General features: G+C 37.7%; 1 protein-coding gene across 2 annotated transcripts in view; it reads right to left on the bottom strand.

The window, feature by feature from the left end:
* snama (something that sticks like glue) overlaps nucleotides 1-19,311 on the bottom strand; it is a 651,651-nt gene that overhangs the window by 456,604 nt on the left and 175,736 nt on the right. For both annotated transcript variants that reach the window (XM_067149701.2, XM_067149702.2), the window contains exon 10: nucleotides 16,004-16,273. In XM_067149701.2, coding sequence (XP_067005802.2) covers nucleotides 16,004-16,273 — 270 coding nt within the window. The remainder of the gene's footprint in view (nucleotides 1-16,003; nucleotides 16,274-19,311) is intronic.

The following is a 19,311-nucleotide window of genomic DNA, read 5'->3' as shown; positions in this document are numbered from 1 at the left end:
TCGTCTAGATTCCTCATGAGTCACAAACCCGCACGGCACTCCACAGCAACGGAGTGGCCAAGCACGGCGATACACGATTATGAACGAGCGGTAGAACACCAGAAGTTCAAAATTCTCTGTCAATACTTGAATTAATAACGATTATAACAAATTCCATGCAATACAAATGGAAGAAATACACCGTATAATATTGGCTAGGATCGTAAGAGACCATTATAAGAACGAGATGGTGATTGTGATATATTAGTAGCATTCTAAAACACAAAATTCTAACTACATTCTCTCAATATAGAAATACATTTGCGAATCAATTGGGGAGGATTATCTGTTGCAGCAGCATTATTAAAGTCATGCATTCCAATGTGATGCTTGGTACCGGCATCCTCCCAGTCACCTTGGTGAATTCATTAACAGTGTTATACTGATAATAATGATGTTGTCTTTACGTACCAGTAACTACTTTGGACGGTTTTCGGAGACGCCTAGGTGCTGGAATTGTGTCCCGTAGGAGTTTTTTTACATGCCAGTAAATCTACCGAGGTTGACACATTTGAGCACATTCAAGTACTACCGGACTGAGCCAGGATCGAACCTGCCAAGTTGGAGTCAGAAGGCCAGCTCCACAACAATCTGAGCCGCTCGGTCAGGCAACAATATCACTAGCAGCTACACAGAAATTACTGACATTCAGTCCTTCCATACTTAATTTCATGAAGTGGTAACGCGAATACCACACCAATATTTGAGATTATCCTAAGTTAAGATTTAACCGAGTTTGGGGTTTCTTCATTATTTTATTCTTGATTTGAAATGTATGTACTTCGAATATATATTGAACCATATCATTGTCTTGTAGTCATTAAGTGTTATTTTAAACACACTTTCTTTGTTACATCACGATTTCATTCCCGCTAGTTTCGTTGTTACAAGTAATTTTACGAACAGTCAGAGATACCGATGCGTATTCCCATGGACTCGATTCCGGCGCAGTGTCCATTTCCAGGCATAGAACTCAACTCGAGACAGACTTTCTCGACTCCACTCCATCGCTAGCTTATCACAACATTTTACCAAATACTTCAATACAATATTTGGTATTGCGCATTTGCTATGGCAGCCATTTTGACGGAAAATATCGATCTACAATCGAATATGAAACATACGAATCGGTAATAGTATGCGTTAGTGTTCAGTGTCACCAAATTAGTTGTTTTCGAAGCAAATCTGTTTGTTCGGTGTTCTTTTGGTTTCTTTAACATTTACTGCTGCTAACAATGGACTTCAGTTGAATTATAGTTCCGATTTAATTACATTTTAACTATTGTTGTCAGTGTTTTCCATTTGTGCTTTACTTTCTAATTCATCACGGATATTGGTATTATTTTCAATCTCTTGGCGGGAATTACCTAAATGAACTGCCCGTTTCATTTCTTCGTGTTTTTGACGCCAAATTCTGTGTTCTCAAAATGAGCAGGAAATCTTGCCAAACATCTACTCTTCTAAGTTTCTTTAAGAAAGAACCTAGTAAAAGTAATAATTCAACACCAGGAGAGATTTCCGAAAAGGACATTGCTATGGCCGGCTCATCTGGTGAAAATATTCAAAATGAAAAACCACAAGTGAAACATTCTTCTAAACACCGCTTATCAGGCATCAGCGATGACTGGTTTAAGCAATTTACGTGGTTAGTTGTGGAAGAAAATGGTATGTTTTGTTCCACATGTATAAAATGTTCATTGAAGAAACCAACAAAGAAGGAAGTGACTTGGGTGACTATACCGTGTGCAAGACTTCGAAAGGAGAGTTTAGTTGACCATGAACAAAGCAAGCTGCATACCGATTCTTGTTCAAACTTAGGTGAAAGACGTGCATTTGAAGAAACTGGATTTGGGCAAACAGAAAAATCAGTTTCTATTTTAAATAATTCACAGAGAGATGCTTTTCTCAGAGCCCTAAGATCAATGTATTGGTTGGCAAAAAATGAGCTACCACACACAACATTATATGGAAAATTGCTCAAACACTGTGAGGCTATGGGTTGTACATATCTAAAGCATCTTAATATTGGTGATAATGCAAATTATACTTCAGAAAGAATAATGCAGGAGTTACTTGATGTTATAGCTGCAAAAATTGTATGTGAAATATTAAGGAACATACATTCAGCAGATTACTTCAGTGTTCTGTGTGATGAAACTACAGATATTTCTGTACTGAAGCAACTTATTGTGTACATAAAATATGTCAATCAACTTGAAAAAGAGGTTAATGTTAGTTTTGTGTCAACCTGCAACATCATTGATGGTAAAGCTGAGACCATAACAAATAAACTAACTGATGTCCTTGAAAATTTAGGGTTAAAAACGTGTAATTTGGTAGGTCTAGGATCTGATGGGGCAGCTGTCATGATTAGTAAGCAAAAGGGAGTAGCAACACTGCTAAGAGAGAAAACAAATGGACTTGTGGTAAACTGTCACTGCATTAACCATAGATTGGCACTTGCTAGTGCCCAGGCAGCAGCTGAAGTGCCCTTATTTAGTGAAGTTTAATGACATTTTAAGACAACTCTTTTTCTTTTTTCAAAATTCCTCAGTCAGGATGGCTGGTTTAACTGAAATCCAGAATATCATGGACAGCCCTCAAATTAAACTAAAATTGGCCAGTGATACTAGATGGTTGTCTGATGACTCTGCTGTACAGTCTCTAAGAAGATCTATGGTGAGTGTTGTTGCTGCACTTGAAAGAGAGGCCACTGAAAGGAATGATATTACAGCTGAAGGCTTAAGCAAGTACATGAAGACATACAATTTCTCAGCTGCAATTATGATGCTTTCAGATATCTCACCTCTTCTGTGCACATTGTCTAAAGCTTGGCAAATGCAAGATATTGACTTGACAGAAATTGAGCCAATCTTAGAAGCCACAAAACTCAGCGTCTTACAATTGAAAGACACTCCAGGAAATCATTTTCATCGTCTCAGTCACCATCTTGCTGGTGAATGGTCAGACTTCCACAGATGTCGATGTTGTGACCTTTAAGACAACAATTTATAACAAGTACATAGATACTGTTATCCAGCATCTAGAACAGATATTTCCAGATATGCCCATCATTTCCTGCTTTTTAAGTGTGTTTAATGCAAAAAGTCAAGATCAGAATGAAGCTTTTGAGTTGCTTATTGATTTCTACTCTAAAATGGGAAGCCCTCCAGTCATAAATAGAGTCCAAATTGGATTAAGACCTAAACAAATAATGATGAAGTTTGCAACAATATGCGAGCTTAAGGAATCTTTTCCAAATTTAGCAAGACTAGCTGCTATTGGACTGTCCATACCTGTGAGCACAGCTCAATGTGAAAGGGAATTTTTGGCTTTGAAGAGAGTTAAAACCTCTTTGAGGAATCGTATGAAGCAGAGCACAGTCAACAATTTGATGCTGATTTCACTAGAGGGACCAGACTCGATAGAATTCAATTATGTACGAGCTGCAGACAACCGAGCCTCAAAGAAGAAAAGAAGAATCAACATATAAATGTCATGCTAAAAGTAAATTTCAATTTTTTAATGGTAGAAAAAGATATATCTTATTTTGTCTTGGTGATAACAGTGAAATCAATTTTTCAGTTTATGTTTACCTCTCTGATATTATTGTTAATACAAGCATGTGCCCCACCTATATCAACCAGAGGGGAATAAACAATTTATTTATTGAAATTTTATCACTCATTTTTGTAGTAGTATTCCTGCCACCCGGTTGACAAAAATTTCTGGGGAGAACACTGATTATGTGATTTATACTCACATCAATAAACATTCATTATATTGAAAAGGTGGACCTTTAACACATTTTTCATTACCTTTGGTTTTCAGTAATTAACAGTAATTTTCATTCTGTTAGGGTGTTGTAGAAAAAATAATCATACAACTAAATAGTATATTTGTGTAGTAGTAGCTTATATTAATTACCTTGTTGTTGTGTGATCTTTGTGAACTATCCTAGACAATATTTCTTTCCTTTCATTTTTATAGGCAATATTAATTTCTTTCCTTTCCTTCCCATTATTCCGCAAATAATGGCTACGCAGTGCAAGTGTAGGAACTGTGGGTGTGACCAGGCATTAAGGAGTACGAGGGAGGAGTTGGAGAGTTTGAGGGAGATAATTAGGATTCTCTCAGAGGACAGGAAGGAAAGTAGGGCTCCCTCAAATAATGTACAGGATACAGTAGGTGTAAAGGAGGGATGGGAAGGAAATGAAGGAATTGTAGAAGACTGGTGGTCTAATGTTTTAAGGGGAAGGAGATTGCAGGCTAAGGGCAAGGTCAGGATCAGAATTCAGGACAGGTGTCTGTGAGAAATCGGTACGAGTCACTGCAGGTAGAACAACCGAGGGAAGATGAGGAACAGGGAACTGTTGCTGATATGTGTGGAAGTAGGAGGAAGGAAAAAGGTAGGAAAAGGAAATGTAGTGTAGTGGAAAGGAAAAGACAGGTGGAACAGGGTCATGGGAGGGAGAAAAGGGAGGAGGAAGTAGCTTCTGCTGCAGTGAGAGAAGATAGGGCTGACCAGGAGGGGAGGGATTCAAATGAGGTGGGTAGGGTTGAGGCTCTGGTCATGGGGGATTCCATCGTTAGACATGTGGGGAAAGTGTGTGGAGGAAAGGGAACCACGGTAGAGTGTTATCCAGGAATCAGGTTGAGGCAGATGTTGAGGAAAGTAGAAGAGAAGGAAGAGGGAAAAGAGAAGGTGGTATTGTTTCACGTTGGTACTAACAACGTAAGGCAAGCAGGTATAAGTACCAACATAGTTGGGGATGTGTGGGATCTGGTAAATGCAGTACGGGTGAAGTTTAGGGAAGCGGAGATTGTTATCAGTGGAATACTGCGTAGGAGGGATACTGATTGGAAGGTGATTGGGGATTTAAATGAGACTATGGAGTGGGTATGTGGGAAACTCTGGGAGTGAGATTTCTAGATCCTAATGGGTGGGTAGGAGGCAGGGATCTGCGCTCAGATGGCCTTCACTTAAACCGCAGTGGTACATACAGGTTAGGAAACTTGTTTAGAAGGGTTATAAGCAGGTACATTCAGGGAAACGGGGTAGCCTAGGGAGCGGTGTTAAGCGAAGAGGAAACTGGAAATCAAGTAGGGATGACATAAAAATGTTAGTGCTCAACTGTAGAAGCATTGTAAACAAAGGAATCGAATTAATTTAATAAATATATACTTACCAGATATTGTAATAGGAGTTGAATCATAGCTGAGAAATGATATAATGGATGCAGAAATATTCTCACAGAACTGGAGTGTGTATCGTAGAGATAGGATAGGAATGGTGGGAGGGGGAGTATTCATTCTGGTGAAAGAAGAATCTGTAACCTACAAAAAAGTTAAGGATGATAAACATGAAATTCTGGGTGTAAGGCTCATCTCTAAAAATAATAGGCAACTTGAAGTCTTTGGAGTGTACAGACTGGGAAAGGGTAGCGCTGACGCTAATTCAGAATTATTTGATAACATAATCAGCTATGTGGGAAACGATAAGGAAAGGAACGTGTGTAGCAGGTGATCTCAATTTACCAAATGTTAATTGGAAAGGTAATGCGAACGACAGGAAGCATGAACAACAAATGGCAAATAAGTTAATATGGAAAGGGCACCTAATCACAAAGTTTATACAAGGAGTAATTTTAATTACAAGTGATGAAAATTGAATAGGTGGTAATAAATCTTAAATATTTTCCTACATATTTTAATACCATCTATTAAGTACAATTTATTCCACTATTGTGTGGTTAAATACACATGGAAATTACCAGAAATTTGAAGGGTACATGTTTCGCCCACTGTTTATTGAGCATCATCAGCCGCAATCAATCTTAAAACACACATGGTCTAAGGAGTCATAATTAACATAAAACGTATTGAAGAATATTTACAAGTGTTAATACTGTGCGTGCAAAATGTTTACAGTACAAAAATTTTGAATAAAACAGAACTAATGCTAAAATCACTTTGAAAAATTGAAACGTTTGTCTAAAAGTAATTGTCACACATTGTTTTTTAAAAAATAATCTCTGTCTGACACTGAAATGGATCCTTCTGATAAAAAGCTTGAACAATATATATTACATTTGGAAAACAGAATATCAAAAATAAGGCGTCACAGGACAAGAACTAGACTGTTAAATGATACAGTATTTGCTCATGTTTGAGGCCAAAATTTAAAATAAGGATGAAAATATGTAGTCGAATTGGAGGCGGTATAGATTAAGATACCTTATTTTTTTATATTCTGTTTTCCAAATGTAATATATATTGTTCAAGCTTTTTATCAAAAAGATCCATTTCAGTGTCAGACATAGATTATTTTTTTTAAAATAATGTGACATTTACTTTTAGACTAACGTCTTTCAATTTTTCAAAGTGATTTTAGCATAAGTTCTGTTTTATTCAATATTTTTGTACTGTAAACCCTTTGCATCCACAGTATTAACACTTGTCAATATTCTTCAATACGTTTTATGTAAATTATTATGACTCCTTAGACCATGCGTGTTTTAAGATTGATTGAGGCTAACGATGCCCAATAAACAGTGGGCGAAACATGCATCCTTCAAATTTCTGGTAATTTCCAAGTGTATTTAACGACACAAGAGTGGATTAAATTGTATTGAATAGGTGGTATTAAAATTACTCCTTGTATAAACTTTGTGATTAGCTATTCTTCAATACGGAATAATGACGAGAATAATGGTTTGTAAGGGCACCTAATTCAGAAAGTGATGAAACCAATAAATAATAATAATGTTACTTGCTTTACGTCCCACTAACTACTCTTTTACGGTTTTCGGAGACGCCGAGGTGCCGGAATTTAGTCCCGCAGGAGTTCTTTTACGTGCTAGTAAATCTACCGACACGAGGCTGACGTATTTGAGCACCTTCAAATACCACCGGACTGAGCCAGGATCAAACCAGCCACGTTGGGGTCAGAAGGCCAGCGCCTCAACCGTCTGAGCCACTCAGCCCGGCAGTGATGGAACCAACTAGAGGAAAGAATATTTTGGATGTGGTGCTGATAAAAACCAGATGAGCTCTATAGAGAAACCAAAGTAATAGATGGTATTAGTGATCACGAAGCTGCTTTAGTCGTAGTTAAAAATAAATGTGAAAGAAAGGAAGGTATTAAAATTAGGACTACAGTAAAACCTCGTTAATTCGAAGTCGTTGGGACTCAAAAATCGGACTTCGAATTACGTGATTTCGAATTAACCGCCAATTCGCAATTCAGAAGTACCAACCCTTGCCGCATTACAAAATATTCTATGGCCTGTTACTGCATGCAGTTAACCTTGATTCACAGTTTATACCCTTCAAATGCCATGAAAAAAGAACTATTCCCAAAATGTATCCAAGAAGGTGTATTTACAGTATTCAAGTAATTCACTCGGATATCTCACTGGCAAACATAACCTCACGCAACGAAAAACAAAAAACAAAAAGCACGATTCAAAGACGAGGAGAAATCTATGCTGGCTTCCATCTGCACGTGCTTTATTAATTGGATTACTATACTTAATGCATTTTAGATGCCTTGTATTTACAAAGGAAGTACCCGATGCCCTTAAAATCGAACTTTTCTATTACTCTATCCTTGTACGATTTCCCGCCAACTTCTTTCGTACTTCAGAAATGTAAACACTTGCCGCGTCACAAAGTATTCTAAGACCCATTAATACATGCAATCACCTCTCGATTCACAGTTTAAACCTTTCAAATGCCATGGAAAAAACTATTTCCGACATGTATCCAACAAGGTGCATTTACAATGTTCAAATAATGCACTTGGATAAATCACTGACAAACATAACCTCACGCAACGAAAGAAAAAAAAATCACACAATCAAGGACGAGGATAAATTATGCCGGTCCCCCTGTGCAAATGCATTATTTTTTTGGATTTCTGTACTGTTCGTATTTTTATATGCTTTGTACTAGCATGGAAAGTGCCCGACGCCCTTGAAACATTGTGGTTTATCGAACTTTCCTATGACGAGGGGATAAAGTTTCTCGCTTCCATCCCATGAGCATTGCAACGCACCACTATGCCCCATTTAAAACCATAAGACCGTTTGGGCTTGCATTAAAATAAAGCAATGCAGTTTCACCGGCAATGACAATATTGTTCGGTGCCTACGCTTTTTCGTCAACTGTCGGCATCGCCAGTGTACGCGGATTCTGTTTTTCCACACACTGCCTGTTGAGTGATATTACGGCGTTCATTAAAAGGTTGAATACAAAAGAATTCCGATTTCATTCAATTTAGCAATCATGAAGCGCACTGTAGACCCACCGAAGTGAGTGTAAGTGCGGAAAGCTATCCTTCCACGTTAAGGAACGCGCGTTCTATTATGACGAGGAGCGGATAAATTTCGAGTAGATATTACTCTGTAACATACTATTGTTTTAAAATGTAAAGGCAGATTCGAATTAAAAGTCTGAATTTCGGTAATGGGGCCGACATTGTACTTCGAATTACGAATTATCCGTATTTCGAATTAAACAATTTAAATAACATGCAAAACTGTATCTCATGTTTCCGGGTACGAGAGCTTCTTCGAATTAGGCGGGATTTTGAATTAACCGATTTCGAATTATCGAGGTTCTACTGTATTAGGCAGTACCATATGGCTGATAAAACAGGCATGAGGGAGTTTAAAGAAAGTAACTATGATTGCTGGAAAATTATAAATAAAAATGTAAACAGACTCTAGGATGGATTTTAAGCAATTGTTGAGGAATGTGAAAATAGGTTTGTACCTTTAAAGGGGGTAAGGAATGGTAAAGATCCACTATATTATAATAGAGAAATAAAGAGACTAAGAAGGAGGTGCAGATTGGAATGAAATAGTTAGAAATGGTTATGGAAGTAAGGAGAAATTGAGGCACCTTACTAGGAACTTGAATCTAGCAAAGAAGTCAGCTAAGGATAACATGATGGCAGGCATAATTGGTGGTCATAAAAATTTTAGTGAAAAATGGAAGGGTATGTATAAGTACTTTAAGGCAGAAACAGGTTCAAAGAAGGACATTCCAGGAATCATTAATGAACAAGGGGAGTGTGTATGCGAGGATCTTCAAAAGGCAGAAGTATTCAGTCGGCAGTATGTAAATATTGTTGGTTACAAGGATAATGTTCAGATAGGGGAGGTGAGTAATACTAAAGAAGTATTAAAATTTACCTATGATAAAAATGACATTTATAGTAAGATACAAAATTTGAAAACTAGAAAAGCAGCTGGAATTAATAAGATTTCTGGGGATATACTAAAGGCAATGGGTTGGGATATAGTACCATATCTGAAATACTTATTTGATTATTGTTTGGTTGAAGGAGCTACACCAAATGAATGGAGAATTGCTATAGTAGCCCCTGTGTATAAAGGAAAGGGTGATAAACATAAAGCTGAAAATTACAGGCCAGTCAGTTTGACATGCATTGTGTGTAAACTTTGGGAAAGCATTCTTTCTGATTATATTAGACATGTTTGCAAAATTAATAACTGATTTGACAGAAGGCAGTTTGGGTCTAGGAAAGGTTATTCCACTGAGGCTCAAAGCTTGTAGGATATCAGCAAGATATAGCAGATATCCTGGATTCAGGAGTCCAAATGGACTGTATTGCCACTGACCTATCCAAGGCATTTGATAGGGTAGATCATGGAAGACTACTGGCAAAAATGAGCGCTATTGGACTAGAAAAAAGGGTGACTGAATGGGTGGCTATATTTCTAGAAAACAGAACTCAGAGAATTAGAGTAGGCGAAGCTTTATCTGACAAGAAGGCAGTATTATCAGACCTTTATGTTTTCTTATAAATATCAATGATATGTGTAAAGAAGTGGTATCAGAGATAAGGCTGTTTGCAGATGATGTTATTTTGTACAGAGTAATAAATAAGTTACAAGATTGCGAGCAGCTGCAAGGTGACCTCAATAGTGTTGTGAGATGGACGGTGGGTAATGGTATGATGATAAACGGGGTTAAAAGTCAGGTTGTGAGTTTCACAAATAGGAAAAGTACTCTCAGTTTTAATTACTGTGTTGATGGGGTAAAAGTTCCTTTTGGGGATCACTGTAAGTACCTAGGGTACAGATCTCTGCACATGGTTATGAGGGTATTTAGGGGTTGTAGTAAGGATGTTAAGGAGAGGGCATATAAGTCTCTGGTAAGCCCCAACTAGAGTATGGATTCAGTGTATGGGACCCTCACCAGGATTACTTGATTCAAGAACTGGGAGAAATCCCCCAAAAAAAAGCAGCTCGATTTGTTATGGGTGATTTCCGAGAAAAGAGTAGCGTTACAAAAATGTTGCAAAGTTTGGGCTGGGAAGACTTGGGAGAAAGGAGACGAGCTGCTCGATTAAGTTGTATGTTCTGAGCTGTCAGTGGAGAGATGGCGTGGGAGGACATCAGTAGACGAATAAGTTTGAGTGGTGTCTTTAAAAGTAGGAAAGATCACAATATGAAGATAAAGTTGGAATTCAAGAGGACTAATTTGGGCAAATATTCGTTTGTAGGAAGGGGAGTTGGGGATTGGAATAACTTACCAAGGGAAATGTTCAATAGTTTTCCAATTTCTTTGCGATCATTTAAGAAAAGGCTAGGAAAACAACAGATAGGGAATCTGCCACTTGGGCGACTGCCCTAAATGCAGATCAGTTGTGACTGATTACTATAATGTTTAATTTTGTACGTTTTTGTCTCTTTTTTCATTAACGCATACCGGTACCCTAGTATGTTTTGTTTGGCATCTCCGAAAATCGTTTAAAGTAGGCCTACGTGGAGACATAAAATTATTATTATTATTATTATTATTATTATTATTATTATTATTATTATTATTATTATTTGTTAGGTGCGTTGGCGAGTAAAACAATCGTTTTAATTGGATAGCTTTTATCACATTTTAAACTTACCTCTCTCCAAATATAGATATACCTCTATTGACCAGAGTTACGAGATATTAAACAACCACTTTATTAATGGTCTCGTCTGGTGTATAAAAAGCAACAACCGCAAATATTTCTCAACTAAAGTAAACTTGTTTCCTCATCCCGAGGTGGTACAGCTCTTTTTAGACACACCCCCAGTGGAGGGGAGTTACATGTACCGCTTTTACCGCATATCAACCTTCCTGCCATTCGTAAATGTCTGGCAGTATGGTACCGGGAATCAAAGGCAGATTCCCAAGAACAGCAACTAATTGTGCTAACCATTACGCTGGCGGATTATTATTAACTACAAAATACGGACATATAGCATGACTGATGCATGTTTGCAATGTGCGGGTCGGACACAAAGCTAAGCCTATTCACCTACAGTATTTGTGCGACGCCATCATAGTTGCAATAGACCTATGCTATGGAGGCAGACATTTCTTACCTACGAAACACAGATGTAGGTACCGCATGGATTCGACGCGTTTTCATTGCATAGGTTGTACGGACGAAACTAATCACAAATTTGTGCGACGTCATCAGAGCTGCAATAAGACTTGTACCCACTTCCAAGAGGAATCATTGTTCTTCTCTGACGAATTCCGTTGGGGGGTCTTATATGCGAGATTTATTATTTTTTATTTTCGTCTCGAAAAGCCAGAGGGGGGTCTGAGTAAATACGGATTTCCAAAATGTATCCAAGAAAGTGCATTTACAGCATTGAAATAATGCTCTTGGATAACTCACTGAGAAACATAACCCCACACAATGAAGGAAATAAAAAGCACGATTCAAAGGCGAGGAGAAATCTATGCTAGCTCCCATGTGCAAGTGCTTTGTTCATTGTACTGTACGCATCTTAGATGCCCTGTACTTACACAGAAAGTGACCGATACCCTTAAAACATCGTGGCTAATCGAACTTTCCTATGACTCTATCCTTGTATGATTTCACGCCATGGCATTTTTCTCGTACTTCAGAAATGTAAACACTTGCCGTGTCACAAAGTATTCTAGGACCCATTAATGCATGTAATCACCTCGATTCACAGTTTAAACCCTTCAAATGCCATGGAAAAAAATTATATTTCCAAAATGAATCCAACATGGTGCATTTACAATGTTCAAATAATGCACTTGGATAAATCACTGACAAACATAACCTCACGCAATGAAAGAAAGAAAAAAATCACACAATTCAAAGACGAGGATAAATTATGCTGGTTCCCCTGTGCAAAGCTGCAAACGCATTACTATTTGGATTACTGTACTGTTTGCATTTTTAGATGCCTCGTACTTGTACGGAAAGTGCCCGATGCCATTAAAACATTGTGGCTTATCGAACTTTCCTTTAACGAGGGTGTTAGGTTCCTTCGCTCTGTTTAGTTCAACTGACGACATGTGATACAGTGGCAGCACTTGTCAAGGACTCTGAGTGAGAGGAGAGTTGCATGATGGGAGGAAGTGTGTGAATGGAGGACCTCGACTAGGCACGCGTGTTGGCTTGATGTATTTGTTAGTTTTAAGTGATCTATAGTGTCAAATAAACATGTGGTTTCATTCAGTGCAATTTAAACTATTTAATGAGCTACCAGAGAGGTGTTTGGATCAAATGCAACAGAGGGGAAAAAGTTTCTCGCTTCCGTGTGCATTGCAACACAGCACAATGAGCCCCACCCTTGTACAATTCTCCGGCTGGCACTTTCTCCTTTAAAACCATAAGACCGTTTGGGCCCGGCATTAAAAGGAAGCAATGTAGTTTCATCGGCAATGACAATATTGTTTGGTGCCTACGTATTGATTATATGAGCCACGCTTTTTCGTCAACTGTCGGCATCACCAGTGTTTGTGGATTCTGTTTTTTCGCACACTGCCTGCTGCGTGATATTACGGCGTTCTTTAAAAGGTTGAATGCAAAAGAATTCCAATTTCATTCAACTTAGCAATTTTGAAGCACACTGTAGACACACCGAAGTGAGCGTAAGTGCAAAAAGCTTACCATCAACATTCCGGAACATGCGTTCTATCATGAGGCGGATAAATTTTCAATTTAAATTACTCTGTAAAGTACTATTGTTTTAAAATGTAAAGGCAGTTTCACATTAAAAGTCTGAATTTTGGTACATTGTACTTCAAATTACGAATTATCCATATTTTGAATTAAACAATTTAAATAACATGCTAAATTCTATCTCATGTTTCCGGGAACAAAAGCTTCTTCGAATTAGGCAGGATTTTGAATTAACCGATTTTGAATTATTGAGGTTCTACTGTAATTAACAAAATAAAAATGGTGTATCATGAGAGTAAAAGCAGTGTACAAGTGGGGAGTGGTGACTCTGAAACATTTTATACAAAAAAAAAAAAAGGGCTCAAGTAAGGAAGTGCAAGTTGCCATTATTGTTTATTATACTGATGGATGAAATCATAAAACGTGTAAAACAGAGTATCAGTAGTGATGAAGTGAATGCTTTGGTATTTGCAGATGATGTGGTGATTTGGGGAAAGGGAGAAAAGGAAGTACAAAGGAGACTGAACATGTGGAATGAAAATCTGGAGTTTGGAACGGTAATAAGTAAAGAGAAAACTGTTGTCATGCAATGTGGAAAAGAGAAAAAGAGAAGCCAACTGAACATAGACGGAGGACAGTTAGAGAATGTAGAACAGTTTACATATCTGGGTAGCATTATTAAAGCTTTTATGGGATGATGTACCCAAGAGAACGAAATTAACATTATATAAACAGTATTTCATACCAATTGTAACATACAGGCTAGAAACGCTGGAAACTAATAAGAGACAAGATAGTAAGATTCAAGCAGTAGAAATGAAATTTTTAAGAACATCAGTTAGACAAGAAGAGATAGAATCCAAAATATTAAAATCAGAGAAGAGCTAAATACAGAACATACAGAAAGCAAGACTGAGATGATTCAGACATTTAAAAAGAATGGGAAAGGAACGGGTAGCAAGAAGGGAATTAGAAAGAGAAGTTAAGGGAGAGAGACCATTTGGAAGAGCGAGAAGAAGGTGGATGGTTCAGATTTGGAAGGACAGAAAGGCGTGGAGGAGGCTTGTTAACCACACAGGCGACTGGAGTGGGACATTATTGATGATGATGATGATTATTATTTTATTCATTTTAAAAGCGTTTAAATGCACTTATTACACAACCCTGATCACTTTCTAAATTTTAAACACTTTTTTTCCAAAAAAAAAAAAAATCAAACACACAAACACTTTCTTGCACCTCTACTTATGGTGCATCCCCCCCCCCATAGTCAAGCATAACATTTAAGAAAGGAAAGATCTGTCTCATCAGAATTAAATATGTCTTCGGAGGCATACTGGAATGTCAGTTCCTTCAAATGACCTCCTTTCCACTCACTCTGCACAGTACGATACAGGCTCCATTCCAATGAAAATTAAACATTAATGTAACAAACACAAAAATCAGATGCTATGTTATATACTCGAACAGTACATATAAACAAGTGTTCAATTAAACATTAGTATAAGAGCTTGCATGATCCAAGCTTCTACGCTTGCACTGATCCAGAACATAATAAAATCAGCCAATTAGAACACATTGCTGGTTCAGGTGCTCATAGTTCCACACGCAATTTATCAGACTCTTCACTGCTTTAATAATAAAAATGTTATTGGCTTCACATCACACTAACTACCTTTCCGGTTTTCGGGGACGCCGAGGTGCCGGAATTTTGGCCCGCAGGAGTTCTTTTACGTGTCAGTAAATCTACTGATAAGAGGCTGGTGGATTTGAGCAATTTCAAATACCACCTCACTAAGCCAGGATCAAACCTGCCAAGTTGGGGTCAGAAGGCCAGCGCCTCAACCGTCTGAGCCACTAGGCCCTGCCAGATCCCTGCTTTTATGAGAAGACAGATCATATTAAAATACAGTGTTGAAAGTTTACATATGGGCACCAATTCCCCAGTGAATTTGCAGTAATTGTGAAGTTCTTTCTTAAGTGGTTTATGTTAGCATACCATACATACATAACCTAACTGGCCACAAGCAGCCATTTTAAAATCAGCTGTCAGCTATAGAGCATATCAGTGCAGACCTTCACTTGCTCTCTTTTCTCACTGATTAATACTTACTAGTACTTATTTTTGCACCATCATCATGAATGCATATGTCTGAATAATTTTGAAGGCCCCTTTCACAATGAAAATTAATGTTAACGTAATCCTAAATGCACAATGTGCTGATATTGATACCGTATCATACACGAGTGGAAAGGTGGTTGTAAACCGATTCCACAAATGTCTTGAAGGTCGCTGCTCATCCTCTTGGCGCCAAGAGTCTCTGACAAATATTTGCGTTCTAACACATTTTTGAAACAAAAATACAAAAACAAAACAAAAAGTAAATCAAAATTAATATTTGAAATATATAAATGAAGTTCAATATCTCCAAGGACTTGAAAGTGTAAAAATAAACTAATGAATGGAAAAAAGAAAATCCCAAATAAATTAACAGTGGAAGAAAAGGAAATCTGTCCGTACCTCAGGAAAAAAAACAATGAGTGGATTTTCTAAGGCACAGAAAGGGTAAAGTGAGAACAAATAAAACAAGTTTTTATGTAGTTTCAATGACCTCACTGCCACCTGATGATGGTGATCACTTGCAAGGAGCAGATCATCGATCTCATCTGCAAAGAAATTCAGGCAAGTGACAAGGATAATGATGATTATGAAAAAGAGAATTCTCCAAGACAGTCTTGCAATCTACCTTGAACAACAACTGAGGGTGGTTTATTGAAGGTGCGGCTAGTGTGCCTCAGAACACAGAGAAAGCAATGTGGGAAAATGGAGAGGTTTAAACAGCAAGAAAGTAGAAAGTAGCACGAACTTCAATTAACCCTAGACAATTTCTTTTCCAACTAGGAGCCCAGAGGCCTTTGTGTTTGGATATGTATTTAATGTCTAATTAGGTTACTGCATTTCTAAATTTTTGTTAATTTCCCTATATATAAACTTACCTGGAGGAGGCATGCTGCTATACTCAGCAGGTGGCACCCCTAAAACTGGAACAGCCTGAGGAGGTTCCTGAATTGCAGGGACACTGTTTGTCACCAAATTCATTCTCACAGGCTGCCGAGGAGCAACCTTATTATATCCAGTGGCATTCTTAAAATTATTTACATTATTTCGAAGGAATCGATTTGGTATCAACGTATCTGGTGAAACATCCTTTTCCTTACAATCAGGGCACTCATGGTCTTCGGATTCCAGAAGAACAGTACGAATACCTAGAAGTAGCACAGACAAACAAGAAACTAAATACGGTACATTCACAACCAAAATACAACATTCATGTAAATTTCCAACAGGAAAACACTGAAAGTGATTGTAATTCTTCACCTACTTCTTAGCTACTTTGTCAAAAATGATTGTCTTATTGATTGGTAATGTTAGGGTGTACCTTTGAGTCTTTAATTAGTCTAAGCTGAGATAAAACTGTGCATAAACTTGCTCACACACATGTTGGAAGTAGAAATTTGGAAGTTGCTTTTAACTGAAGAAGTCTTCTCAGGCATTGTACAAAATGCACACAGAATGAGGAAGTCATTATTAAATGTGTTGTTGTTATTATTATTATTATTATTATTATTATTATTATTATTATTATTATCCAATTACAAACCATATTTTACACATGAAGTCACCTTGCATACCTAATAAAAAGTAAAATATAAAAGTAAAATTACTTTTCAAAAATTCCAATTCACCTTAACCTTGTGTGTTTATTCAGTTTTCTTATTCCCCGCTTCACACATTAAGTCTAGATGCCCCCCCCCACCCAGATGAGTACTGATGTTTGCTTTCCCGATGAAGCTGTGAACCTGAAAAGAGCTTGTCAGGGGCTGAGAAGAAATGGAGTTAAAAGAACTGGAAGTGATACAGAGAGAACCATTCTTAGTGAAAACAGCAGTGAGAGAATAAGAAGAGATGTAAGACTCTCCTTTCTGTCCTTATCTTCTCTTTCTGGAGCTTTCTCTTCACAAACTGATCTTCCATGTTCCTCTATTCATACAAATGACTTTGACACTTCTTTATTTCAGGATTCCTTTTCTCCTTTTGTGCTTGTCCTGTGTTCCTTATCTTTTCCTATTTGTATTCATCATGATCGTTTTGTCTGTTCCCTTTTCCTCTATTTATCCCACTTTCTTCCTATCCCACAATTACCACACAAAACTCAAGATCCATCAAGATGGCCCCTCTATGAGTGTTCAAGTCCACCCTCATGAGGACGGGGGAAGCAGAAACGAGCGCACCATGAGGGTTCAGAAGAGACAGGTGCAGAAGAATTGGGACTGATTAGGAGAGAGCCCATCTAACTCAAGACGTGGAAATTGTACTTAAGTGTTTTTGTATTTGTCCTCATCTCCTTTTCTATTGCTCCCTCTTCCAATAACCATTTGCATACTGTCTGCCCTACTTTGTGTTCCTTTTCATGTTCCAATCTCTCTGTATGTATCTTCCTTTGTTGTTAATTTATCCTTACTATGTACACTGAGTGGCCAAAAGTCATGGGAAGACACTGAATGTGATGTTACAAATATTGTCTGTAGTATTTTATTTGATGTGGTGACACATCTGAATTTTTGTATTTCTTCTACTCCTCGTTTTATGACCACATAGGATCACTTTAGTCCTGTACAGTACGCAGTGAAAGAGCTATGTGCATATTTCTGTCTCACCTTACAGCAGGTTGAGAAGGGTACCAATAATGCACTTTATTTAAAGATAATAATAAAATACCTTCAGTATTGGAAATTTCAATTAGCAACTTCCTTTATTCCTTATGTTTATCGACTGGTCAGATACTCTTCAAGTCCATTTCCCTGCGTAAAACAAACAGATCATCACATGCTCACCTTAAATTGCGCACTTGAAGTGATATGATTTCTTTCTGTGCCCTTTGCTTTCATTTGCATCATCTCATTTGATACACAAATGCCATTATTTCTCAGTTCCACTACATAGTCAAGGCCTTCTTTCTCGACCTCGGGAAATTTTCATACATCGGCCCACGAAACGATCGACACATGGACATAGCTTTCTTTAATTCTTCTTTCTGAGCCTGCCAATAGCAAATTAATTTTGATTCTATGCCAAACTCCCTTTCCACACACTTGATTCAGCAACTTTCTATAAAATAAACAACTGTAAGTTTAAACTGCGCAGTGCTACTATTCTTTTGTCTCATTTTGCACATCACTTCACAACTCTCTCATCTTGCTCCTTTAAGAGACTGAATGCAGGTGTTTGTTTCCGTACGTCTGGCCCGGAGGCAGGCCAGGGTAGCAAGTACAGTAGAAGTCCATTATAGCGAGTACAGCATATAGCGAGAACTCTGTTGTAATGACAGTTTTATTCTGTCCCTTGAAAATTCCTTTATTTAACTGTGTACTATCCTTCGGTTACTGTGAGAAACCAATCACTGATGAATCCATTATTACTAGTGATTAAAGAGTGGGTTATATTTCCGTTATTGATATTTTTTCACTCCAGCGATTACAGTAAAACCTCGTTAATTTGAAGTCATTGGGACGCGAAAATCAACTTCAAATTACGTGATTTTGAATTAAGTGCCAACACATACTTCGGAAATGCCAACCCTTGTGGCGTCACAATATATTCTAAGACCCATTACTGCATGCAATTAACCTTGATTCATAGTTTAAAGCTCTCAAATGCCATGGAGAATAACTATTTCCAAAATGTATCCAACAAGCTGCATTTACAGTATTCAAATAATGCACTTGGATAACTCACCGGCAAACATAACCTAACGCAATGAAATCAGAAGAAAGAAAACATGATTCAAAGTCAAGGAGAAATCTATACAGGCTCCCCTGTGCAAGTGCTTTATTCACTGGATTACTGTACTGTATGCATTTTAGATGCCGTGTGCTTGCACAAAAGTACCCAATACCCTTAAAACATCGCGGCTTAACAAACGTTACAACAACAGTAACTTACAGTGACTATACTTGCACGATTTCCTGCCATGGCACTTCTTAGACCCATGCATGCAATCATCTTGATTCTCAGTTTAAACTTTTCAAATGCCATGGAAAACACTATTTCAGAAATTTATCCAACAAGGTGCATTTACATTATTCAAAAAATGCACTTGTATAAAACAATGGCAAACATAACCCCACGCAACGAAAGGAAGAAAAACACGATTCCAATACGAGGAAAAATTAAGCTGGCTCCCCTGTACAAATGCTTTATCTTTTGGATTACTGTACTGTCTGCATTTTTAGATGCCTTGTTC

Source organism: Anabrus simplex, chromosome 6 (assembly GCF_040414725.1).
Source record: "Anabrus simplex isolate iqAnaSimp1 chromosome 6, ASM4041472v1, whole genome shotgun sequence".
Taxonomy (NCBI): Eukaryota; Metazoa; Arthropoda; class Insecta; order Orthoptera; family Tettigoniidae; genus Anabrus; species Anabrus simplex.
Note: the sequence above shows the minus strand (reverse complement) of the source record. Positions and strands in the feature narration are given on the sequence as shown.